Here is a 26900-nt window from a genome sequence, read left to right as displayed (position 1 = left end):
AGTGAGACTATAGTGGTATGACTCCCCTACCTATGGCTCTGTGGGTGTTCCTTTTTGGTCTGGCCACATCCTGCGTTATTATGTGGGGAGCGGGACTAGAGGCCCCGCCTGCCGCCCTGCATGACAAATGGCACAGTGAGCAGGGTCCCCTGCACGACAGTTCCGATGAAAAAGATGGAGGCTCAGATTAGACTTACAGCTATGGGTGATGAAATGGAGTTGGGCTCTGGATATATTTGGAACAAAGGGAGTAGAGTGTGAGAGAAACAGAAGCATCAAGAATAGCGTCCAAGGCTCTGGGCCTGACAAACTGGGAGGAAGCTGTTGCCCTCTCTCTCCCAGGATGGGGCAGCCTATGGGAAGAGCAGGTTTGGGGAGGACGGAGGGATGATCTTGAACATGTTCAGTTTGAAGTTTCTATTGAACGTCAATGTGGAGATGCAGAGCGAGCCGTGGAGTCTGGAATTAGAGAAAATTGGACGTCAGCAGCATTTGGGTGGTATTTACAGCTTGGGCTGGATGACCTCACTCACCAAGGGAGTGAGAGTAGACACAAAGAAAGTCTAAAGACCGAGTACTGGGGTACACCATTTATTAGTCAGGAAAATAAGGAGACAAGGATAAACTGCAGGGAGCAGGAGGCGAAGAGTGAGTGGTGTCCCAGAGGTGGAGTGAGGGAGGTATTTCGAGATGCAGGGAGGTCAGCTGTGCCATATGCTGCTAACTGGTCGCCCGATGAGAAGTGAAAATGGACTGCAGTTTTAGGGACTGTCGGAGTCCCTGGTTACCTTTATGAGTACACTTTCAGGAAGATGTGGGATTGAGAGCCTGAATAGAGAAGTTCAAAGAGAATAGATTGGAATAAGAAGCTAGCCAGCAGCTAAGGGGACAGTGACCAAGCCGAGGAGCAGGGCTGACCGTCAGACAGGGTATCTGCACCACAGCCAAGTGGACCGGGGAAATAGGGCAGACCCAAGCAGGAGAAACTGACGTGCGAAAAATACAAACTAGGGAAACAGGAAAAGTCCAGAACATGGACCTGGAGAATCAGACAGGGAGGAAGACGTCAGTTTGGGGCACTCTGTTTCCAAGCTCAGAACCACAAGACTCATTTCAGATAGTTCCATTGGTGGGGCGAGGACTTTGTCTACACCGCTGGGCTGGGACAGGGCTGGCCAGTACAGGATGGGAATGGGACCAGTATATGAGGGTCTTCAGTGCACACAGCTGAGCAGGGCAATGGTTCTGACTGTACATGACAGTGACCTATGATGCTTTTCAAAAATACAGAGCTCTGGGCCCCACCTCTGAGAATCCTCATCTATTCATCTTGAATGGGGCTGGGTCCTGTTTTCAAACATTTTCCCAGGTGATTGTAATGTGCTGCCCGCTTCGGCTTATTCCTGAGCTTGGGACTGGACCAGGCTGGGAGGCACTTTGACATAAAGGAGGCCATAGGGAAAGTCAGCCCTGGCATTGGGAAGGCAATACTTGCTGGAATCTCTGAAGGAATTTGTTGGCTTTCTTCAGAAGAGCAATTCTCATAACATTTACCAAAATGAAAATCCTGATTAATTCTGCAGGTTTATAGCTCCCCAGAGGCTGGAGAAAAACATCACTTGGCAGCAATCATAAACTTTATTCTGGCAGCACAGACAGTGTTGCAAATCGTAGATATGGAGATGCACATACTTTTCTGGAATTCCAATGTACTCCGTCCATAGAATGCAGAGAAACACAGTCACGGCCTATTGCTCACGCTGCCACCTAGAGCAAGTGCTTCCGGGGACTATTCTGGGTTGCTTAGCTCTCTCATTGCAAAGTTCCACAATGTTCTGGGCAGATGTGGTTTTTGTCAGCCTGGCATTTCTTCCTTTTTGGGGGAATCACTTTGTGTCATTATGTGCCGTTAGGATAGGCTGTCGATGACAATAGTTAACCTGACCTCTGCCTGTAGAGACATGATCCAGGCCTAGCTAATGATAGCAGCACGATCCCTGGAAACAGTGATTGGCTCACGCGGTCCGCCTGGAATTCAAAAAGGGCCAATGAGCACTGTTTTTTTTTTCTTTTTTCTTTTTTCAGGGTTATTATATGGATATTGGTTTCTTGTCGACCTCACGGGAAGGTGGAAGTGTGGGTATGCACTGAAGCGTGAGGCAGGCGTGGTCAAAGAGTTTGTGAGGCAGCTGTCCCTGGGATGTCCAGGTGTCTGTCTCAGGGTCGTAACAGTCAAAGGAGGCAGAGTCCTCGATGGTACAATCTGTGGTCAGCCGCCGCCCGCCCGTCACGTACAGCTTGTTCCCCATGACGGTGGCCCCGTGGTGCATCCTCCGGTCTTTCATGTCTGCACATTTGACAAATTTGTTGGACTGAGGGTCATAAGCTAGAATCCTCCTTGTGTAACCTGAAAACCAAATGGCATATTGGCAAGGTCAGCACTGCTCCTTTGGGACTGGAGGTGAGCAGTCCAGGGACGTGTGTGGTCTCTGCCATCGTCTAACACCGAGACTGGACTTTGAACTAAAGTGCGGCTGTTTCAGTAGCCTGTCCGAGGTCTAGTGTGTGGTAGAGCTGGGGTTGGGACCCGGATCTGTCTGACTTTGGCTCCTACATCCCTAACCCCCAGTTCTGGCGGCACGTAAGCCATCCTTCAATTGGGAGTAGCTTCCTGCTTCCGATGGCTTTTTCATCTCTCTCACACACCCATCCAAGAGTTACAACAATCCAAGAAGGAGCCCCCACCACAGAGCTATCTGGTAGGTACTTTTAGGATCCTCATTTTACAGAGGAGCGAACTGAGGCACAAACAGAATAATAACTTGCTAAAGAGCACACAGCCAGTTAGTGGCAGAGTCAGGATTTGAACTCAGCTCTGTCTGACCTCCAAACCAGTCCTCTTAACCCTGCGACTGTCCTGTGATTGCAGAGGACTGATCCATCAGTAGTGAATATTAACAATAGCAGTTTTTGAGTATTTGGCAGCTGTCTGGAATAGTGCTAAGTGCTTTTGAGAAGGGAGCACGTTTTATTATCACAACAAGTCTGTCAAATAGGTATTATTTCATTCCTGTTTACAGATAAAGACAGGGAGAAACTTCTGCATGAGAAAAGAACTTTGTCACATCATCCACATTCCCCTAGCTAGCTAGAGGGATGTGGTTTTAAAAGACGGACTTGTAGAACAGCGTCTGTCTATTAGTGACCCTTTTTCCATGGGAGATGCCAAGTCGGTGCCCAGCCTAGCGATCCGCGGTTCAGACTCACCTCCCACGATGACAATCCGCTCCCCAAGCACCACTGCAGGGGCACACACATTCTTGATCATTCTCGTCTCCATTTTGAACCATGTGTTTCTGGAAATGTGATAAACCTGAGGGAGAAATATAATTAATGATACTGCCTTTTAAAGTGATATATATGTGCACATGCGCGTGTACACACACACACACACACACACAGTGCCAAAAAATGTATACACATTTTAAGAAAGGAAAACTATTAAAATTGTAATACTCAATATATACCAATAACGAGCGATGACTACAAGTCACGTTTGACTTCTGCAATGACAAGAGGTGCTCAAAGTGGTTACCATCAGCCTCCAGACACTTCTGATGACGGCAAACTACTGCTTGAGCAACGTTGACACAAATGTCCACTTGTGTACATTTTTGGTCACCCCTGGTGTGTGTGTGTGTGTGTGTATAATAGAAGTGATCTTTTCACTTTTTTCCAATTTTTAAAATGTTAGCCTATTACCATCAATAAAAAAAACTATAATTAAATAACAAAGAAAAACAGTACTAGAAATTGGTCCTTATGTGACCCCATGAGATCAGTGGCTGAGTTTCTATAGACGGACCAAGAGTTATGCCTTGTGGTGTGCATTTGCTTACCTTGCTTGGAACATTTTTTTCTTTTAATGAGAAATGGAGCAACTTGGATATTCATGAAACCAATAATTTTTTTCAATTATTTTTATTTCTGGCTCATATTTAAATTTCTAACTTTTCTAGTGTATCTGAGAGGGTCTTAGAGCCAAGAATAAATATGGGGCTAAGTGAGGAAGGCTTTGAACAGTTCATGCCTGAAACTCATTAGAATCATAGAAAAAGGCAGCATAAGAGAAGGAAAAAAAGAGCAAAAAGGCGGGGGCAGGACTCCTTGGCCACGCTCTGAAACAGGGCAGCAAATCATGATTCCCAGAATATATTCTCCTGTTAATTTCTTCAGTTTAAAGTCCAAATATGAAATGTAAATTAGTTCATTACTGGCAAAATTTAGCACAAGAGATATAGGATGGACTTCCTATAAAAAAAGGAGGAACAAAAACATTCATTTACAGAGGAAAATGGCACAGTATTCTTCATTGGAAATCCTTTCTGTATAAAATATAATCGCCATCATATTTAAAGGCCTTTTTTTTTTTAATCACTTTACCAACTTTGATCTTCACAACCACCATATGAAGTAGGTACTATTATTTTCCCCCCATTTTTCAGATAAGACATTGAGGCTCAGAGAGGTTGTGATATGCCCAACGTCACACAGCTAGAGTGAGGGGAAGAGCTGGTCTGGATGAGCCCAGTCCATGCTCTGAAGCTCCACCCTCAAGACTCTGCCTGGGACCATGTAGGCGTGGCATTACTTGATGGAAGCTTTGGAGCGTGGAGACAGACCTCCTGAAGTCTGTGTCAATCATTTAAGTCAGTGAAGCATAGAGGAGACCAAGAGCTAGAGACAGGGACAATCACAATGGCTGTCAAGCCACAGGGTTTTATTGGAAAATATGTAAGTGACATTCTTTGGAAAGTGGGAACCATGGAGGAAAAGCAAACACTGGTTGCATTTTCCTTGAGTGAGTAATTGCCTTCTGGCCTTCTGTTTTCTATCAGATTTGGGTATGGTTTCAAAAATAGATTAAACATTTGCTCAGGATCTTCATAATACCCCCGGAGAGGCCGGGGCAAGGATATCAAAGGATGGTCTCTGACCAGGGGAGGAAGTGATACTTTGTTACGGTTAGGATCTGCTTAATGCCTTCCAGAAACAGAGGTAGAAAGAAGGCCAGGTGGAAAGGTATGGGTACTCACACACTTCACACAGTAACCCCTTTGCAGTATAGTTCTTGACGGAATACATCCTGCCCGTGAACCATCCTATGAAGGAACCTCTGAAAACCCAACCTACTCCATCAAGAAACCCCAAGCATTCTTCTTAAACTATATCTAAATGAGTAAACTTTCCATTTCTAAGCTAATGTGATAGAGATAAGAAAGCTTCCCCAATTAATAACTTTCCCCTTTCTCATCACTGCAGTGTAAAAGGATCACTCGGATATTCGTGGTGTTTTGTTTGTTTTGTAAGGGTCTTAATTTGTACTATGAATTTCTTGATATGCCAACTTAAGAGATTTTTTTGAGCTTGGTATTTATTCTTAGGAAGCTGACAATTTTGCAGTGTGGAATCATTATCATATTTGTTCACTGTATTTTGGAAAATGGTTTAAAAAAAAAAAGAGGCTCTAGCTTTATATAGAAGCACTATATTACATCTGTGTTGTGTGGCCAGAGCTTGGAGGGAGCAAAACACGTCTCGCTTGGCTTAAGTAAACAAGTGGGATCTGGAACAGACTCAGAATCTGCCTAGATGGTCAGGGAGGAGCCAAAAATATGGGCTGGAGAAGTGTAGGCAAGAGAAAAAAAAAACAAGAAAAGAATTAAATCAGAGTTGGTCACTTTTCTGCATCTCCACTAGCAGCAACTTAGCCCAAGCCACCACTGTCTGTCACCTGGACCTCTAGAACTGTCCCCCAACTCTCCTCCCTTTGTCCACTCAGGCCCTCTCCAATCCCTTCTCCACACGGTGTCCACCGGGAGCTTCTAAAGATGCAAATTTGATTACTTAACCCACCCCGTGACTCTCAGCCTACAAACCCAATTCCTTGACAAAACCTAGGAAGCCAGGTCAGATCAGTCTCATTTCCACCAACACCCACCCCCCAAGAATGTTCCAGGATTACTACAGGAGGGATGCAGGGGCAGCAGTCCAAGGGGGAAGGGGTTGCTCAGCGTAGCTTGGGAAGCTCCGCCTTGTACACTACTTTCTCCCCATTGGTCTATGTGGCAGCTCCACTGTCATGCTTTCCGTTGCTCAAGGGGATGGGCTGTGCCCCCTTTCTGCTTCAGATTCTTTGTACCAGCCATTCCCTTACCAGGAATGCCAGCACTCTCTCAACAGACGACTCTGCCTTCTGCAGAGAATGGGAGATTTGTCTGCTCAGAGGAGCTTCCCATCCATCTGGGTCCATGTCAGAGCCTCTCATCCACCCAGCTATTCTCCCTCATCTTTTATCTTCATCCTCCCCTGCCTCCTCTCTTCTCTTGCCTCTCTGCTCAGGTCAGCTTACACCAACCTCACATAGTTCCCTCCAAAGCTCCCCGATTCCCTCTGAACTGGTGTAGACTCCCCCCCTTAGAGCACCCCTCTATGCAGCATCTGAATTGTAATTATTTTGTAAACTCCAGGAGGGTAGGTGCAATTTACTGGCCAGGGCTGTGTCCCGAGGGCTTTCACTGTGATTGGCTCTCAATGTCACTTTTATAAATGAACAAGCAAATCTCAGGGGTCTCCTTGATTATTTTAACATAGGCTCGTTATTCAAGTTTTTCATACCAGTAGATGAACTGCAGAACTTGCTAGAACTTGCATAAAGTTGGGAAACACTTAATATTCTGAAATTTGGGTCTTTATTGATTACATTTCTCAGAGAGCTTGTGAGTGAAATTAGCATCTACCTGTCACTTAAGGCAAGGTGTTCGCCACCTGGCTGCACATTAGAATCTCCTGGAGACTTTTGTAAACCATCAATGTCAGGATCCCACACAAAGAGGTTCTGACTCAGCAGATCTGAGGTCAGGTTCCAGGACATTTGGTAACAGACTGGACCAATGCTTCGGAATCTCCTTTTAAATCCTTACTGATTTGGGTTAGAAGCACCCACCAAATTCCTATAGGACTTCACTATTTGACGTTCAGTGTGTTCTACCTTGAACTTTTAGATATACCATTTTTTTCTCAAATTAAGTTAAACTCTTTGTGGATAGGGATTGTACCTAGTGTACCTTTATATGAATTAATCTTACACAAAAAGTCTTTATAAATGGATAAAAATCTTGCTGAAATTAAACTTTCTTCCCTCTTTCCTTCCTTCCCTCCCCCCTTCTTCTTTCTCCTGCAGATGACAAGTGTGTGTATTATATATGGGTGTATATATGTATGTGTGAATGTGTGTATGTATAGGTGTGTACATATGTGTCTGTGTGTATGTGCACCTATATGTGTATGTATGTACATTTCTGTATGTGTGTTTATGTGTATGTGTATCTATGTGCGTACATATGCATGGGTGAGTATGTTTGTATGTGTGCATGTGTGTATGTATAATATATGTTTGCACATGTGTCTCTGTGTGTATGTGCACCTATACGTGTATGTATGTACATTCCTATGTGTGTATGCTGTGTGTATATGTATGTGCGTATATATGCACGTGTGAGTATGTTTGTATGTGTGCAGGTGGGCACACTCTCGTGCATTTACACAACGGGAAGGACCAGCCATTTACCTGGATGAGGCGTACAGGGTTCTGCATGATGTCCTCTCCCCCGAAAAGGTAGAGTCTTTGGTCTTTCACAGCGACTGCAGGGTGGAGAACCTCCACTGGCATGCTGGCCACGCTCTCCCAGACGTTGCAGATGCTGTCGAATCTCTCCATGGAGCCCATGACCTCCTGCCCTTCTCCAATCCCCCCGATGGAGAAGATGAAGTTCTTATGGGCAGTGCTTCGGTGGGAGTAGCGGGCTGCCAGCATGGGCTGCCCCAGGCTCCACTGATTGAGCTTCAGGGAGAAGACGTAGACATTGTGACTGGGTACCCTCTTCTGTGCGTCGACAGCCATGCCTCCCAGCACGTACACGCTGCGGTGCAAGGAGACAGCCGCCGCCTTGTACAGCCGGGTCGGGAGCTTGGCCAGGCTCTGCCATTGGCCAGTCTGCCTGTTGTACAGCAGAACGTCCCGGGTGGTCTGTTGGTTGTCCTTCCTCCCACCCAAGAGGATGAGGAAGTCTTGGTAAGAGTTTCTTGGGGGGATGTGCCACGGAGGTTGGAGGTCTGGGGCACTGGTGGCGCCGTACGAAGGAAACATCTGCCTCTTGGCTGTCTCCAAGATGATCTGGCATGAGGGCGAGGACTGCAGGAGGGCATCATTGGCAATGAAGTGGTGGAAGAAGGCCGGATGGATGTACTGAAGCCTGACGAGCCGGAACAGGTCCTGCATGTATCGTTTCCGGGCCTGGAGGTCATGTTTGATCCAAACCATGAGGGCCTCAAACACCTTCTCTTCCTCCCCACAGAGCCCGTCATCTCCCAGGTAGTCCCTCAGTTCCAAAGCACAGAGCTCCTTCAGGTCCGCCGATGCGGACACCTCTGGGAAGTACGTCAGGGCCACCTCCCTGGCTTTCTTCTTGAGGGTCTTGCAACTTAAGAGCTCAGAGAGTCTGACCATGCCCAGGCAGTTGCTGGGGGTCAGCTGGCTCTGGAGGTAGGAGGAGCAGGCCTCAAACAGCTTGGGGTACTGAAGCATGGAGGCGGCTTCCATCAAAGGCAGAACGTTGTCGGCTGTGATGTGCACCGCCCCGGTGTACACATACAGGACGATCTGGTCCAGAGTCATGGAGTTGATGCCTTTCAGCTGGACTTTGGCCTCACTGCTCTCCCGGAAGTTGCTGCAGAACATGGCCCTGAAGTAAGGGCTGCTGGAGGCCAGCACGTTTCGGTGGCAGGGGACCTCCCAGGCCCCAGCACAGATACTCACATCAGTCAGGATGCTGTTTTGTCTGAAGCCATTGAGCTGCCTCAACAATTCGGAGGAGAAGTCATGGTCATTGAAGAGCAGCCCATCTGGCGATGACTCGTTCATCCTGCAAAGAGGGGAAGAAGTCCCACGAGGGAGCATGTGCTGGATGGAGGGTTTGGCTGTGGAGTCTCCAAGACCTTAGAGCATCTGCGTCCTTTCTCTAAGACGCGTGAGGGTATTGCCAAGAAAATCCTGTAGTGAAGATTGGAAAGGGAGGCCACCTGCCCTCCAGACCTCACAGCTCACACCTCTCCTTTTGGTTATGGTTCCTCTCAAAGGTAACAGGCAAACAGCATCTTCAGATAATCTGAGAAAAAATGAGCAAACAAACAGAAACAGTGAAGACTGTTGGAAGTTACTCTATTGTCAGGAGTGGAAATGTTAGCCTAAAGCAAAATGACAGTCTATGCGTTTGTCCACCAGAAGCCTTTCTCTAGATTCTCAGCCTATTTGTTATTTTTGTAAACTCATCTAAGCATCTTTCTGGGTGTTAGTCCTTCCGGAAGGATGTCATTCTGGGGGCGTGGCCTTCTGCTAACGAGACAGGAATGAGGGATGAAATGGACCTTTGCAATCTTCTTTTTTCCCCCTTGAGAATATGAAGTCTTTAGGGTTTTGTTTTCAAGATTGGATAAATAGGAAGCACAAACCCAAGAGTAACCTGGGCAGTGTTTATTGGATGATGCCTGGTGGTCTACCTGTTAAAAAATGAAACATCAGAGACATTTACCTTGTTTTGTGGCAGTACCATCCGCCGATGCCTGGTCCGGCTGGTCCCTCCAGAGTTTCCACCTCTGGCTCCAAATGAAACCATAAACCCAGGCCTTTCCTTCAGTTGGCAAATGATTTGTCCTGGGAGAGTTCTGGATTTGTTTATGCTGAAGGCGCTTTCACAGTTTTCTAGAGCTTTGTGAAAGAACCGCTGGGCAGGGAGACAGTGTATACATTCCAGGGCTAAGAATAGTTGCATATGTACTTTCCACTGTTATGACATGTGACTTTCCAGTTGCCTTTTGCAGCAAGCCGAGGGCCTGTAGAGCCGGCGCATGCCCACATGCCTTGTTTCTTTGGCAAGTGTTTACATCGGCATAAATAGATCCGAAGGAACGGCTTCTCTGAGACAGGACTTTGCTGCCCATTTGGAAACATCCCGAGTCCCGTGTCCTAAAAGTGCCCGGGAATTCTAGATGTCTGTAAACAGGTTGTTGTGATCTGGTGATAGTCACTGAAGGTAGTTCTGGGTGCATGGAAGGTGGCAGATGGTCCCAAGGGAAGCCCAAATGTGGGCCCAGGGGTGCTATTTAATGGGTCTGTATTTCCCACCTGCCTGCCAGGGTCAATGGGGAGGGCTGTCATTTCCTCCTCCGGCCTCTGAGATGATGGAATCCATGACAAAAGTGGTGTTTAATGTTTGTGAAGCACCCCAGCGTTTCCAGACTTGGAAGAACCAAAGCTTGGTGGCTGCTCCTTCCCCCAGAGGCTTCTGTTTTAAAGGGGTGAGGGCAGCAGCACTCCTGCATGACACCCCTGCCTCGCTCAGAAAGTGCTGATTGTTTTTCCGTTAGTTTTTAAAAATAGTTTTTTTGCTTTTTTGTTTTACTTTTCCGGTTTTTTTTTCCTGTCAGAAAGGCTTGAGATCGAGGCAGGAGGCAAGGCATATTGCTCTAGAGTGTGCCAGAAAGAGAGTGAGAGAGGGAGGGAGAGATGGAGGAAGAGGGAGGAAGAAGAAGAGAGAGAGGGGGTGGAGGGAGAGAGACAGAGGAGAAAAAGGAGGAAGGAGGAGGAGGGAGAAGAAGCAGGAGGAAAAGGAGAGAGGGAGGAAGGGAGAAGAAGGAAGGGGAGCAGGGAGAAGAGAATGGTGACGGTTATGAAGTAGCATCAGCACCGGGGCGGGCTGCTATGGACCTATGAGGATGACTAAGAGGGACCCCAGGTCGGTCCTGCCCCTGCTTCCTGGGAGGTCCTGACTGAGGGTACCAGCAGTGAGTGACAGGGAAGCCTGGTTTTCTCTCCTCAGATCTCGCTTGCATTATTGTAACAGCCTCGCACACTGACTTTCCCCTCGCTCCTGTCTCTTTCCCTCCAATAACCCTGTCACCACCAGAGTAACCCGGGGAAAGGCACATCAGAACCTGCCAGTTCCCTGCATTACGCCCTTCAGCGGCTCCCCAAGTCTGAGGATAAAGTCCAGACTATTTAGCAGGAATCAGACTGGTCTCCTGTCCACCTCCATAACTGGCTTTGGCCACTTCCCTCCCCCACTTATATTTTGATTCTGGCTCCATCAAACGACTTGTAGGTCCTTACATGTATCTAGTCCCTGTTGGGGAGCTGGGCTGGCCAGGCCTTTAGGGGACCACAGGGCAGGGTGGAAGGAGGAGTGTCTCTCATTCGTAGTTGCAGGGCATAGAGTGGATCATCTCCCAAAGAGTACAGAAGGTCAAGGTCAGGCAAGTATATCCATAACATGCCACTGGGGTTGGGGGCCTAGAGGCCAGAATGAGGAGACCTGAGCCAAGGGGTCAGAGACCCATGGAGATACAAGCAAAATGCTGTAGAGAGGAGCTGTTGGGATAGCTATCAGTGCTGGTGAGTATTCCTTCACTTCTGAGCCATGCTGGTGATCTAATAGACGAGTAGCTAAATTCCTTATAGGGCCTGTGTTCCTTCTGTTGCAAGCTTCTCACTCCTCTGTACTGTTTCCACTCCTTCTGCCCATTTCTACTATTACATGCCTCAGACCTCACTGCGATTGTGTTTACTTGACTGTGCCTCTCTTATTAGAATGGAAGCGTCTGGACAGCAAGAACCTTGTCTTGACTTTCTCTCCATCCCAACTGCCCAGCCTAGTACCTGGCACGTGGTGGGTGAATTAGACACAGTGCCTGCACTGGGTGTTAACAGAATGCAGACTAGGAAAAGAGAGGGAGCTCTGTTGGGTGAACTTCATGCCCCCATCTGCTGAGTGGGTTTTAGCAGCGCTGCCGTGTACAGCTTGGTGTATGTCCATTAGACCGCAATGCGACTGGTCATCTGGAATGGCCCTGGATGTCCCTCATTTTAATCAACTCCAATAACGTGATGAAGGGAAAAGTAAAATAATTGCTTCATACCATGCAGCAAGAGTTAAGTTCAAGGTTGGGAACTACACTGAGGTCCTTCCAACCCCAAAGCTGGTGCTTTCGTCCTTGGCCTCCAAGACGGCACAAGGCAAAAAATAACTTATTTGTTGCTCTGAAATGCCTGTCGTCTTATTTCTCTTCCAGCTGGTGAGCAAGCCACGGGTTTGTTGTGAGGGCGGTAGCTAGGGATTTCTGGGAGTGAACTAACATGGCGCCATCCACTCTAGGGGAAACTTGGAGCTTCCCCAACATTCCCTAACTAATTAGACCTTCTGGAATCCAGCCTTGTCAAGTGTTCAAATGAGCCCTGGTGTGCAGTGTCAATGTCTGACCAACTTTGATAAATTCTTTGGATTTTAAAGTTAAGAAAAAACAGGCCCCATTCCATTGGCCTGGCCTACTAGGAGAATTTGGGCCCTCCATTAAATGTCAGGAAAAGACACAAAGAGAATCTTGGTGTTTGCCTCATAGCACACGCACATATAACACCAAGCCTTATCCAAAAAGCATCTCTGCCACCCACATGGAACCCCAACCAACCTACTTTCAATTCATGAAAATATTTGTCTCAGAGAGTTTTGTACTTTTGTCTTCACTTTATATCCTGAACTTTTCTGGGAGAGTTTAGGGTGTGAACATATGGGAACCTTAAATAAATGAGGACATTCAGCTCTCTGTCCCTACTTTTGATGAAAATCATTATCCTAAGAAGTCAAGACTCAGGTTTTGAGGGCAGAAAGATTTGGGAGAATCATGACGTTTCTTCTCAGCATCTGTGTGGTCCTGGGCAAGTTAACATGTTCCAGCCTCCGTTTCTTCATCTGAATGGGAATAACCATCTTTGTCATAGAAAACTAATGTGTGGGGAGCATCCAGTAAAGTACCTGGCACAATTTAGGTTCACTGTACTAACTTATGGTTAGTATTATGGTTAGTGATTACTCTGAAAATAATTTCATTAGATTCCAATAGTTCTCAGTGCCCAGTTTTCAGCATCTAACGTGGTCTCCTGCTCACTCTGGTTGTTTCCTGTGTCTTAAGTAATTGCTATGTTCCTCACTATCTACCCAGCCTCCAGGAGTCCTAGATTCCAGCCCAGGATCCGCCATGGACTGGCTGTGTGTCTTTAGACAAGTCACAAAACCTCCCTGTATTTACTTTCTCACCGGGCCAGGTGACCTCAGAGCCTACCTCTTCCAGCTCGCCCTGTGGTTTGTGCCCTGAGGTGGCCATAGTAGTGACTGCTGGATGCTGAACCTCAGAGAAAGGGATCTTCTCAGAGCTTCTGCTCATCTCTGGCCTAAAGCCAGAGGCTTCCAGCTCATGCTCTTTATTATTTTGTCCTTTTATGTAAATTCAGAAAAACTTCCATTTCCTCATCGAGTTTTGCATTGATAGTACAGGGCACTTTTACTTAGGAAACCCCAGTTTGTTTCCGGGCTGGGTGTGCTGGGCCTGAAATCCTGTGGACCGTCAACCTGGTACAAATCAGCTGCAGGTCTGACAGCTACAAGCAAGGAAGCCACACACCGTACATGTCCAGTCCTCCTAACACACTCGAGGCCAGGCATCACTTTCACACTAACCAGTGACCACAGCTATCTGTTCCAAGGAACTGTGTTTCAAGAACGTGGAAATCTGCACTTAAAGGCCTAGTAAGAGCTCCTCGAAAACTGGAAGGTTGTTCTTTGTTGTCTTCAGAGAATCTCCTGTTCTCACAGTCAGCAGGTGAAGGAGAAAAATGAGGAGCAAATAAGGCCCCCGTGAACTGGGTCATTAAAAGCTGTAGTAAGGAACTTGCCTCTTGCTTTGCGATTTTAAAACTTTTCTATGTATGCGAGTGCCTGTCTATCGGTGTCTGGATCTGCCTGGCTGGGTGTATTTTTTAAGCAGCTTGTGGAAAGCTGAACAAGGACTTTGTACTCTAAACAATGGTGGCAAGTCAGCCTGTGCCTTGATTCTGGGATGGCCATGACAACTGTGCTCTGAGAGTTAAAAGCCTAACCCTGTTTTTACTAGGTCAGTAGTACAAATGACAGCATTCCAAACTCTTCCTCCCCCCTGCTCCAGCATCAGAAAATATCTTCATATTTCCCCCCGCCCCACCCCCTGGGGAGGGCAAAGGAAAAAAAAGGGCTGACAGAGATGACATCAGGACTGTTCGTAGATTGTTGGTATATAACCCAGCTGTCAGGGCCCCTTCTCTCCGCAAACGACATCTTGACCTGATACATCATTTATGTCACAGATCAGCTTTCTGGGCTGTAAATCAAATTGGGATGAAAGAAGTAACATGATCAAGGATGCAACGTGCGCTCTGTTTTTAGCACTGTAAGTCACAAAGAATAATACACGGCCTTGGCCTCCCCGCTCCCCACGACAGGCGCTCCCTGATGGTGAAATAGGTGTTTTAGGCAGAAACATCACTTTCTCCAGGCCACCGAAGCATGGTTTGGCACTTTTGTGCTGTGGTATAGAGAGTGGATGACCTACAGAGGGAGGTCTGTTGGGAGGGTGAACTTAACTCCCTTAGAAGTAGGATTAGTTAGAATCCTAGGGGAAATGTGAATTGAGCAAAGTGAGGATCTGGTTAACTAAGGGTCTATCCACCTTTCCATCAATCCATCCATCCATCCATCCATCCATCCATCCATCCATCCACTTATCCATCATCCATCCATCTATACTTCTATCCATCATCCATCCATCCATCCATCCATCCATCCATCCATCCATCCATCCATTGAGTAAGACAAGGTCTCTGCCATGTGGTGCTTACATTCTGGTAGGGAAGGAGACAAATAATGTAAATGTCCTAAGTGTTCTGAAGGGAAACCTTCCCCAACCTTCCTCCTTCCCACCTCACCCCTATCCCACCATGAATTCCAGGTCCTCGTAGAAGGAGAATTTTATACATATGTCTTTGAAAAGCTCTCACATCAGGCTGAAGTTTAGTCATATCTTTCCACCTCTCTCTCCTGTATTAGCTCCTTGAGAATCGGAATAAGTCAGCCCCTGCCCCTTGATAGGAAAGGCAGAGAACAAATTTAATGGAACTTGTTGACAGAGATTGACACTGGACACTGTTTTCTTACTTTTGCCTTTCCAGACTGTTTATATTTTTACCAGTGTTTTTTTTTTTTTAAGTTTTTCTGAAACATTTTTTAATCAATGTTTTTCTAATGATCAAAAATAAAAGTAAAATAATATTTTTCGACTTCCTGCTAGGTAAAAAAAAAGAATCTGAAATACTTTCACTTCTTTCTCCCAGGTATTTGTAAAGATAACCTGGAATTTAAGGCCTAGATTGTTGTCATCAAATTATTTTATATACTATATCTCATCTTTTAAGAATGACTTTTTGCTTTTGCTATTTGCTTTTGAATCGTATTTGTAATTATTTAAACTTAGCTTCATACTTGACTGATTCACATTTTCACTGCCAGTTCTTTTATGCCACAACTTTTCCATTCTTAAGTGCTTAATTGTGACTCATCTTTTGATTAACTGGAGTTCATTGACTCATAATACTTTTTTAGGGAGAATAGGGGAGAGGTGCATTTTCCTGAATTCTTCCTTATCTAAGATTTTTTTCCCTACCATCTATGAACAATTACTTGGCTGGGTATGATGGTTGAGGGTCAACATTTTTCTTATTACAAACTTCCATTTATAAATAAGTCCTGGGAGTGTAATGTACTGCATGGTAATAATAGTTAATAACACTGTATTGTATATTTGAAAGTTGCTAAAAGAGTAGATCTTAAAAATTCTCATCACAAGAAAACAATGTTGTAACTATATATAGTGATGGGTATTAACTAGACTTATTGTGGTGATCATTTTGCAATATATACAAATATCAAATCATGTTGTACACCTGAAACTAATATAAAGTTATATATCAATTATATCTCAATTTTTAAGAAAATCATTAAAACTTTTTTTCTTCAAAATTTTCTGAAAGCCACCCATGCTATTCAGTGCTGCAGAGTAGAAGTTTGAGAATTGACTGATTTTTACAGTTTTTTGTTTGTTAAAATTCTCTTTTAATTAAAATCATTATCAGGATAGGTCCAGGTGTAAGCTCTTTTTATAAATTTTGCCTCTAAAACATGGCTGTTGATTTGTATACTTTGGCCTTTACTCAGCCCAGAAAAATTTTGTTCAATTATATCTTTGATTATTACTTCAATTGCAGCTTTGTTGCTTCATGAATAACACACACACACACACACACACATATATATATATATATATATATATATATATATATATATATATATATATATTTTTTTTTTTTTTTAACTTGGCCTCCTTATTTAAATCATTATCTCTTTTTAACTATTCACTTGCTTGTCCTTTTTTGCTTTCTAGAACACCATCTCAAATTTACTCTTTACATCATTGGTGTACTTTTCCATAGTGTTAGGTTTCCTCTTTTCTGCTTCCAATGCATATTTGAAATATATTATTGCATTTTCAGTCTTCTGAAATAATCCCACAGCTCTCTTTCTGGCTCAGTTGGATTTTTATGGATTTTGGCTTGCTTTACAGAAGCAATGTCATTTTTCTTTCTATTAATGCTGAAGTTTAAAAAAAAAAAATTTCTTCTGGACATACTCTCTTAAGTCTTCAGAATGGTGTTCTCTTTCCTTGTCCTGCAGTATTTTTCCATGATCTTCCTCTTTTCTTTATCTGAGTGAGAAAATTTATCCAGACCCAGTGACGGCCAACCAACAGATATATAGCTTGCCTTTGGAACCACTAACGATCCCTTTGGATGTTACTTGAACATCCTTCTTACGTCTAGTTGGAGGAGGGCTGATTGTTTTTCCCCACTTCCGAGCTCCATTCCCAGGGGTACAGTGACAATTATGAAGTTTGGCGCTGCAGGATTGAGGTGTGGTTTTCTTCTATCTACAGTGCTTGAAAAACTATAACCCCCACTTGTCCAACAAATGCCCCCAACAAACTCTTCTTGCCTTCCCCACAGCTTTCAAAGCGTTGTGTATACTGACTCCACCCTCAAGATCCAAAGTGACCCTGGCAGGGAAACTCTGCGCCACCTTCCGTAGCTCAGCCTGTTGCATGCTTGAGATTTGCAGTCTCCAAAAAAATATGAAAATATTTTGTGGGGTGCATATGTGTGTATAAAACTGTATTCTGGCTGCCTCAAAAGTTATCACCCATGTAGTAGAGATTAGCTGCCAATGTTAAGATTGGTCTATTCCCTGGGTCTTTGAATCCAGGGGCAGGAGTGTGGAATAAATTCTCTCCTTACTGACTTTCAAAGAATTGGGTCTCCTCTCAGCCACGAGGTGAAGCTTGTCGAGGTTACTCATTATTTCTCTGAAACCAGTTGCATCTGCTTCTGATGTTGGGTTGGTTCTGATATTGGATTGTAATTAATCCTAATTTTCTGAGGTGTGGTGAGTGTTCACCATTCCTTGTAAATTATTTTTGGTGGGAAATAAATACTACTAGAGAGACACTATTTTGTATTAGCTTCACACATTGTACTTGAAACTCAGTCCTCAGAACCTTCCAGGGATTCAAAAGCCTCTTGGATAAAGGCTTCCTTTGCCTTCTCTTTCTTTCTTCTGTATCTGAATAATCCAAAGGTAGAAAAAAGAGTGAGCCAAGACAAACACGGTTGATTTGGTAACCCCCATTCCTAGGAAAGCTTGCCCAAGTCTCCAGGGCTTTGGTTAAGGAAGTAGGAAGTATCCTCTTGTGTTTTCCATTCCAGTGGGCAGGCCAGCGCAGGCCATGGCATTTCAGACATGAGCGGGAGGTTGGAGAGTCTACTATTTAAACTCTTCATAACACCTAGTGTATTGTCAGTTACCCAAAGGCATTGCACAATACTGGTAGTAATTATAGCAATCAGAAATCTGCTGTACCACCCAGGAGATGTACACATTGTTTCTATTGTCATTTCCAGAATTTTCTTCAGCACAAGTGTCTGGAACGGCACTTTCTCTGTTTGTGACTTCCACAGTAGAACATTATACAATGGAGGTGGGGAAGTAGTAAACGGATAGCATGACTGAGATTCTCAGTTGTCAATGGATGTTCCTTCAGAAATGATTGTAGAAGCATAGTAATAAGGGTGATCTTTTCTCAAACTATAGGAGAGCCACCAGGGTGTAACCAAGTGATTATTTCATTCTAACACAAATTAATGAACAACTGCTACACACCTAATATATTTCTTCTCATGAAATGTATTTGGAGAGGCAAAGATCTCATTTTCACCAAACCGTACGTTAGCCCTCTCTTCTACCTGAAAAGCACCCACTTTTCTAATTAGAGCAGATAATGAATTAGACAACAATGGGGAGGAAAGTGTAGGGGAGAAAGGAAAAAGAATGTTCCAGAAGGTGTTATCTAAATGTGAATCATCCTTAGCAAGACTGTTCCTGTCCTGTGATTAGTTTGTCACAGAAGCTGTTTGGGGTCTGAAAAGGGGCACTTTCGACAGATTAATAGAGCAATACCAAACCTGGGGTTCTGGTGGTGTGTTGAGGTGGTGCTGTTCTTAGGACAAGGTTTCTGGGGTGTTGGGGGATTGCTGGGAAGGCTTGGTGTTGCTGTGGAAAGGGCAGAGGAAAGGCCGTGGAAGACAAACTTGCTTGCTGCACAGCTGTGTCTGAGGATGTCTGAGAACCTCTGAAAACCATTTCCAGCACCCCAGTGCATCACGCAATGGGCTCAGATGTTCTGATTTTGGCGGAACAGATCTTTCCCACTTGACATTTTCCCACAAACTTTCTTCATGTGGTCTCTCCTTAGGCTCTCTTTCCCTCCTACTCACCCCCCCCCACCCCACTATCTCCCCATCTCATTTTCTCCTCTTGCTCAACCAAATTATTTCTGTTTATAAAACCACTACCCTGTTATCTCTTCTATCATCATTTCTCAATGAGGAAATTTTCTGGACTTAACTGGTTTGGCCACTAGATTCCAGCCTTGCCCCCCTTCTTTCCTTGGGAGTAAAGAGAGAGCAGAGAGCCTCATGTACTGAGGGGGAACCATGTTTTCTCCAAGTGAGTTTGCTTATTAAAATGAGTCAATAATCCATAATGGCCATTTTTCTCATCTCTCTGAAGATCCAGAACTGTCCGTTTCCCACTGTTATTTAAGGAAGAAAAGCAGTCTTTGAACAGACCTAGCATGACCACGTACCAGTCAGGTACCTCTGAACACTTTCCCTTCTGTGTGTTGCTTAATCCTCACGATAATCCTGAGAGACAGGTTTCATGAAGCCACAGTTTTCAGTATACGTATGCCTACATATTGCACAAGAAATACTTATGCTAAAATATTTTCTCGTTGTCAAAATTCAAATGTAAGTGTGTTTCCTGGATTTTTATTTGCTAAATCTGGCCACCCTCCATTAAGCTCACACTACAGTTGAGGATGCTGGGTTATTGTTAGCTTCTCTCTCCCCTCCTTCCCCACTGACACCATTCAAGCAGTCGAAAGGGAGAAAGACAGAAGCCATAACTGAAGGTAAATGAATGTGCTCTGGTGTCCCACCCAATTGCTATTTCATTGGACATTTTCACCTATTGTCAGGAGCTCCCTGGCAGGACTTGAATTCAGTAGAGGGCACAGTGATGATCTGATACTTTGTTTGAAGACTGACCAGAATTTTGACCTTTCTGAAAGGGACATGACAAAGCAGACAGCCCAGACGTCTTGGCATCCATAGCCGTGAATACCTGCCTCGTCTTTGGCACCAACTCAATCTATGAACCCAGCCTCTTCTGCTAATTTTTTTTTAAAAAGAAGTTTTAGCTTTTTTAATTGAAAACTTGAGAACAGGACTACTGACCTTCATTCTCCCCAGGGCCACGTGATTCAGTGTGGTATTCGTATATCATCTGATACCAGACAGGCCTGTGTTTAAATCCTAGTTCTGCCACTTACCAGCTGTGGGACCTGGGGCAAGTTACCTAATCTCTCTGTGCCTTGGTTTCCTCAGCTGTAAAATGGAGACCGTGCTAGTGCAAAATGGAATGAAGGCCGTGCGGTTTTGACGCAAGGCTTAATAATTCATTCTTTCATCCCAACAAGCACTTAACTGACAACCTATCAACCCCTCCTTTAAAAGAGCTCTGGTCAGGGGCTGTGAATGAATGCCTTATTCTGTTCTAGGAGTAACTAGGGTACCAAAGAAGGCAGGAACCCCAATCTATGTCCGGAAGGACCAACGAAGGATCCCATGGGAGGACACCAGTTGTCCCCAGGTGAAACAACAAGACAATAGAGCTAAGGGCATGATGAGTCAATGCAAATTCAGGCATGACACTTAGGAGGTCTGAATATTAACTATCATGTCATAAGCTTTTATACTCCTTGCAATTTACCGAGGGTGTTTGCAGACTTTTGAGATGAAGTAAAGAGTTGTTAGAATGAGGTAGGGCTGGACATGGGAAGCTTCTTGGAGGAGGGCGTTCTTGGAGAAGTAATAGATTTAGATTGGAAGATGACACCTCTGATGGGACAAGTCCAAAGTGCAAAACCAAGAGAGCTGGTGATACCAGCAGAACAACAGAGGAGTTGAAGTGGAGCTACAAGGAAGCTGAGGCTGGGGACTTTGCACTTGCTGTTCCCTCTGCTGGAATGCTTTTCCCTCAGGTATTCACATGGCTGCCTTCTCAATGTTTAGGACCCAGCTCAGGTATTATTTGATCAAATATACCTTCCCTGACCACCTAAAGTACCTTGCATCCCCCTACCTGTCTCATTACACTGTTTTTTTAATTACACTTTTGGTTTCATGAGATTATTCTAATTGTAATGTTTTATTGTTTATTCTCTGTCTACCCTAACAGAATGAAAGTCTCATGAAAGCAAGAACATTGGGCCCATAGTAGGTGCTCAATGAATATTTGTTGGAGGAATATATGAGCAGGTAGACAGGGTCTCAGAGGCTAGTCTAAGGAACTAGGATTTTATAGAAAATTATGAGGGATTCAACAAAACCTACATTGAGGTGTAAGGTATGACAAAAGAAGGACCCTTTTGTGACAAGAGTCAGTGAGTGGTCCTTATTTTCTGTTTGCTTAAAATGAGTCTAGAGAGTGATGGAAGGTTCTAGGAGTGTCCATGGGTAAAGATGGATCCTGGGTTTCAGAGCCTCCTCAACCTGTGGAGGGCAATGGTTGTTAGGGCAGCAGTTCTCACCCTGGCTTCACATTCACGTCCATGGGGGAAATTGTAAAATTCCCAATTCCAGGGCTGCACTCCAGTTGAAGTCCAATAAAATCCAAATCTTGGGGGGAGATTCTGGAAGCTGTAGAGCTAAGGGTGGGAACCACTGTGCTATACACCATTCACGTCTCTTGGGGACCTCAGGCTTGATTAACTGGACTATCTTGCTCCCTGTAAGAAATAAAACAGAAACCCAAAACTTTTCTCTTGATCTGCCTCACAGACATCCTGCCCAAATGTGAAGTGCAGCCAGCTAAGTTCTTGGGTGCATTTCTATACTTGATAACCTCTTTGGAATTAGCCATCCATTTCCCTCCACTGGGATGGACCAGTTCTGGTCAGACCTCACATGCCATCCAGACGAAATATTATTTTGGGGGCTGGGTGCTGGCAGCCTGGGGCTGGCTTCTGTTCTGCTGGCCCCATCAGCTGGCTCAGCCTCCTCTTTTGCTGCCCTTGTGGCTGCCACAGCACCCAACTTCCATTTATCATGTCCTCAGCAATGCTGTGGACCTAGAGTGATTACTGTGGTCGGTATTATTTACATGTCACAGGGAAGATGCTAAGCTGAAGTCGCCAGCAAACCACATGTCCCTCTCCAGCTGGCCCAGGTTGAGGGGGCTATGGAAGGCCGGTGACCTGAGGTTTCCCTCTTGGAAAGGGGCTGTTCAAAACTCCTTTACTCTTGAAACTTGCATTTGAACTCTCGGAATTTGCATTTGAAACCTTTTTTTGCTGAGTGTCATCCCTTCCCCCCACATCATCTGTATGCCAATATCTATGTTAATCTACTTGGGGTGCATGTGCAATGGGACCTCCGAGGAAACCAAACATCTGGGCAATTATCTATAGACCTGCTCCTAATTGGACTAATTGGAATAGAATTAGTAGTGTTGCAAAGAGACCTGCTGCTCCCATCAGGGTTCTCAATGCCAAACAAAAGGAGCAACTCATCAGTCATTTAGGTGATGGGTGCCCTGGAGCAGTTCAAGACCTATTTTGCTTTTTAGCCAACTCTCTCCTTGCCCTCTTCCCCTCCCACCCACCCCCCAACATTTCCTTGACAATGTGATTTTCATGAATCATATCCATGTGTCTTGGTTTGGAAACCACGAGTAAAAATTGCTGTAAACTGCTGTAAACGTAGCATTGAATCTCCCTGCTCTTTGGGTACTCTGAGATTTGTAGTGCTCGTGGCAGCTCATTAGTCAATTAGTCCTTTATTTAACAAATATGTTGAATGAGTTATTTGTAAATAAATCTTGATTTAGCACCTACTATGTGTCAGCCCCTGTTCTGGCCACTAGGGGAGAGGAAGATGGCAGACAATAGATAAGCAGAACAAATCAATTAATGGTCAGGGATGAGACGACGATGAGTGCTGTAAAGGCAGCACTGTGATTGAGAAAGAGTCTGGAGAGAAAGACTCTTTCTTACTAGTGCTCAGAGATGTAGAAAATTGCTGTGTGGTGGGGGCTGGAAGGCTGAGTAAGATGTGGTCCCTGGCTTCACAGAGCTCCTGGTCTAGTTGGGGTTATGGATAAAGAGAATGATGAAAAATAATATATTAGGGGCCGTGATGGAACGGTGCAAAGTGGAGAGCGTAGAGGGGATGATTGACTCCATGCAGGTGGGGGCAGGAAGGTGAGAGTGTGAGGCTTGAGCTATGGCTGAAAGGACAAGTGGAAGTCAAAGCTGGCTGGAGAAGGGGAAGAAGGACATTAATTGTGTGAAGTGTTCATCTGTCCAACTACATTTTATTGAGCAGCTACTAAGTTCCTGACATTGTTCTAGGTGCTGGAGTTACAGTGGGGAACAATAGGAAAAAAGCCCCGGCCACCTAGAATGTGTATTCTAATGATGGAGCAGAGTGGGATAGACCGTGAATAAGTAAACAAATAAGATAATTTCAGATGGTGACAACCGCCGTGAAGGCCATACAAGATAATGTGAAAGGGTGAGTTTGGGTGTGTTCTGAGGGTAGTGATGGGATGAGATTTGATGTGGTGGCCAGTGTGAGCTTCTGGAGGAGGTGACATAGTCTCTGAGATGGGATCATGGGGCAATCTGGGAGAAGGGGAGTTTCAAGCAGAGGGAGCTACAAACTCAGAAGTCCTAGGACAAGAATAAGTGTGGCAAGTTTGAGGAGCAGAAGAAAAGCCTAGTGTGGTCCTTGCCTGGTAAGTGAGCGGGGAATGGGGGTTCCAGAAGGAGTCAGAGATGAGGGAACTGGGTAAGGCGGAAATCAAGACATGAAGCCATCGTCGGGGTCCAGGCTAGAGAGGATGGAGAGGCGTGACTTGGAATGATAGCTATGGAGATGGTGAAACATGGAAAATTGAAGCTATTTGGAGCAGTAGGACTAATAAGACATCGGATACATTGTCCTTGAGGATTAAGAGATATGAGGAATCAAAGATGACTTTGGTTTGAGCACCTGGGTGGATGGGGGTGGTTACTGAGATTAGGGAGGACCAAAAAAGGAACTGGATTTGTGGGGAAATCAAGATTTTTCTTTGGAGGCATTTAGTATGAGATGCTAATTGGACATTCCAGTGGAGAGGAAGCAGCCCTCATGAAGGCTTGAGGTATAAGAGTGGCAAACCCTGCCAGGCACTGGGACAGTGTAGAAGAGAGCGGCAGGTAGGAAAGACGTGATGGCTGTGGAATGGGAAATAGCCTGGAGGAGGGACATGACTGGAGGTGGGACAATCAGTCACTCTGGTCGGTGGGAAAGGGTAGGAGACATAAATTCATTCGATAGCTACACCATAGGTTTGCTTCCTCCTGCAATAGACGGCTCCGTGATGCCATTTCAGGGTTGGCTATCCCAGCGCAGATGGGTGACTTGGTTAGATAACAACACAGCCAGTGGGTGTCTGAGGAGCTCTTGGCATGGGTCCACTGCTGTGCTAAGTGTTTCCGATACTTGATCTCATTTAATCAGCACCAACATCCTCCGAGACAGGTATAACTCCTCCACTTACATGTAAACGTGGTTGTTCCCGTTGTTTTTGGTAAGCTCAAAATGACACTGAATAAGTGACCTCTAAAAACAACTCTCGTAAGCAGGTAGAGTTGCCCTGTTTGTCGTGGAGGTGGTATTGTTCTCGTCTATAACGGCTCTTTTGCTTTGGGTCCTTAAGTAGGGGAGCTTCTGAACTATTATCACCCCATTTTACATGATGAGGAAGCCGAGTCTTAGGAGAGCCAGGTGGCTTCCCCAGGTGACACAGCCTGTGAGTGGAGTCTCTCCCTGTTTTCTCTCTCCTCAGCCCCTGTTCTGCACGGAGGGTTAGGTATCAGGAGATACAGGGGGTGATGGACGTGCCTCGGAGGTCTTTGACTAGAAGTAAACCCCATGTGATCATCGCAGACAAATTAGCGTTTCAGAAGGAAGAACAGATGTGTATATAGTGGAAACCCTCTTATCTGACACACTTAAGGGCAATCGGCCATTTATGTTTAAGCAGAGAATCATTACAATAAGACATACATAACTGAAGTTTATTTTTCGTATAAAGCATTCCAATGTATATTGACGTACTGAGATTTTTTTTTTTTTTGCAAATGAGCCACTGTTGGGCATTCAGTGTTGTCCTTTATCCTTTTTATTTTAAATACAATGCACTTTTATCTGGCCATTCCAGCGCAATTCAATTTAGCTTTCATAGAAACAAGAAGTCTTTCTTTTCACACTTCTAGTTCATTGGCATGTTTAATGTTTAATTAATTATGAAATTACAATAGTGAGTACAGTAGGTATAAACAAATTTGGGAATAAATACAATGTACTCTCGCAAAACGCATGAGCCACCAGAGAGAGGGGACTTCCTATGCAGTCCTCTACTAGCCACCAGCCTTCAGAGCAGCCAGGATATCCAGCAGCAGACTCTGGAGAGAGGACAGGGTGTGTTGGTTAATCCGGCAGTAGGTTAAGTGAGATTCGTGAAAAGAAGTCCTACCGGTAGAAATCCATATACAGTGCAGATTTGTATGTGCCAGACCCTTGAAGTGATTGAAATACTTGTGTGGAAATGATTTTATTTTTCTGATCCTTTTTTTCTCCTGTCCCAACCTTTTCCAAAGACTGGTTCTAATTTGAACGGGTTCAGTAGGATTTTAAAAACAACAACTTTGATTTTGTTTTCGGTGCAGTAAAGAAAAAAAAAAATTAGTCCTTGGGTTGGGGTCAGAGTTCATCCAACTCGTGTGTGCATTTTGGATTGTGAGTCGTATTATCCAGGTCCACATTCCTCACAGTGAGCAATGATTCAAAACCAGTGCTTTTTTTCCCCCTCTAGCTCAGAGTCTAAACATGCCTCAGGCCTCTTGTGTCCTAAGACATCCTTGTTCTAAGTAATCCTAAAGGGATAATTACTGGGGACTAAAACCCATTACCAGCGAGACTGACATGAAAACTCATTATCTTGATTCTGACACGGAAGGCGGACTTTCTTTCCCTTTCCTTTGCATGGCGTCAGTGTTTGTTGAACATATTTTGAGCCCATTGAAAGTTGGTCTTATGTACCTTAGGAACATAAGATATCAGTATGGCTGGTTTAGTCACTAAGAAGGCATGGAGCGCTCTGTTTAACACCTAAGGACAAGTCCTTGGGTACCAGGTGGTAGAGATCTGAGGGCCACTCAGCCATGGCCTGCCCTTTCTCCCCAGACCTGGGCACAAACTCTGCCATCAAAATGGAAACATAATCAGTGGCACATGCAGGGTGCTGAGTGGGTTGCTTTGATTCTTCCCATGACTGCTTTTTCTAGCAGCTTCCTTCCACGACTTGTCCCCTTGTGCTGTGTTCAAGAAGTCAAAATGCCCCTTCTAGCATGAACCATGTGGTACTTAATGAAAGTTGAAGACATCGTATGAACTCATGTCTATCTTGATATGGATTCAGATGGATCTATATCTACCTATACCTATACCTATATCTTTATCTATACCTATATCTATCTATACCTGTGTCTATGTCATCTATCTGTAATGTATAAATAGTTATAGATATGGGTATTTACATGGCTTAGTATACACACTTCTATTTCCTAGCTCTGTGAACTGAGCGGGCCTAGAGAAAATGACAACCCGGTAGCAGTAAGCACACCAGACCCCAGAACTTGGGTTCTAATACCAGTATCCAATAAGAGAAACCAAGCCTCCTTGGAGAAATGGCAGAGTCTAGGACTTGGGAAGAGAATATGCAAGATGAGCCTGGAGCATCCTGTGATGCCAGAAAGTAAAGTGCTCAAAAGCAAAGTGAAGGGGTGCGTGAAAAGGACACAGGAGCCCACTGTGAGAGCTCCCAATAGACAGAGCTGGAACAATTTGAGCAACACAATCGATAACGGAGTATTGGATTATAACCCAAAGTACAAAACAAATATTCGTAAGTCTATACTGATATAAATTATTGAATAAATAAATAATGAGAGAACAGGGAATCCTCCTATACGGAAAAATCCCAAATAATTTATGTAGAATTCCCCACTCAAGGAGGTGGCCCCATAACTCCCTACCCCTTAAGTATGGGCTTCCTCTTTAATGGATACAGTGGACATACCTGACAAACCTTACCTGAGCCAGAAGATCAATGTCAACATCAACAGTGATGGGTCGTGTTGAT

The 26900-nt window shown here is 44.8% G+C and overlaps 2 protein-coding genes across 2 annotated transcripts in view; one reads left to right on the top strand and one right to left on the bottom strand.

Moving 5' to 3' along the window:
• The window catches only part of NTAQ1 (N-terminal glutamine amidase 1), a 213786-nt gene that overhangs the window by 159951 nt on the left and 26935 nt on the right, over positions 1–26900 (top strand). The window lies entirely within an intron of this gene.
• KLHL38 (kelch like family member 38) lies at positions 576–9863 on the bottom strand. The gene is made up of 4 exons (XM_019719409.2): positions 9651–9863; positions 7631–9227; positions 3268–3373; positions 576–2407 (listed from the first exon to the last, which is right to left on the bottom strand). Exons 2-4 carry the CDS (start codon positions 9017–9019, stop codon positions 2091–2093), a joined length of 1812 nt encoding a protein of 603 aa, XP_019574968.2. The 5' UTR covers positions 9020–9227; positions 9651–9863; the 3' UTR covers positions 576–2090.

The sequence above is a fragment of the Rhinolophus sinicus genome, linkage group LG12 (genome assembly GCF_036562045.2).
Source record: "Rhinolophus sinicus isolate RSC01 linkage group LG12, ASM3656204v1, whole genome shotgun sequence".
In the NCBI taxonomy this organism is placed as follows: Eukaryota; Metazoa; Chordata; class Mammalia; order Chiroptera; family Rhinolophidae; genus Rhinolophus; species Rhinolophus sinicus.
The sequence above is the reverse complement of the archived record's forward strand: the minus strand, read 5'-3'. Positions and strand labels throughout refer to the sequence as shown.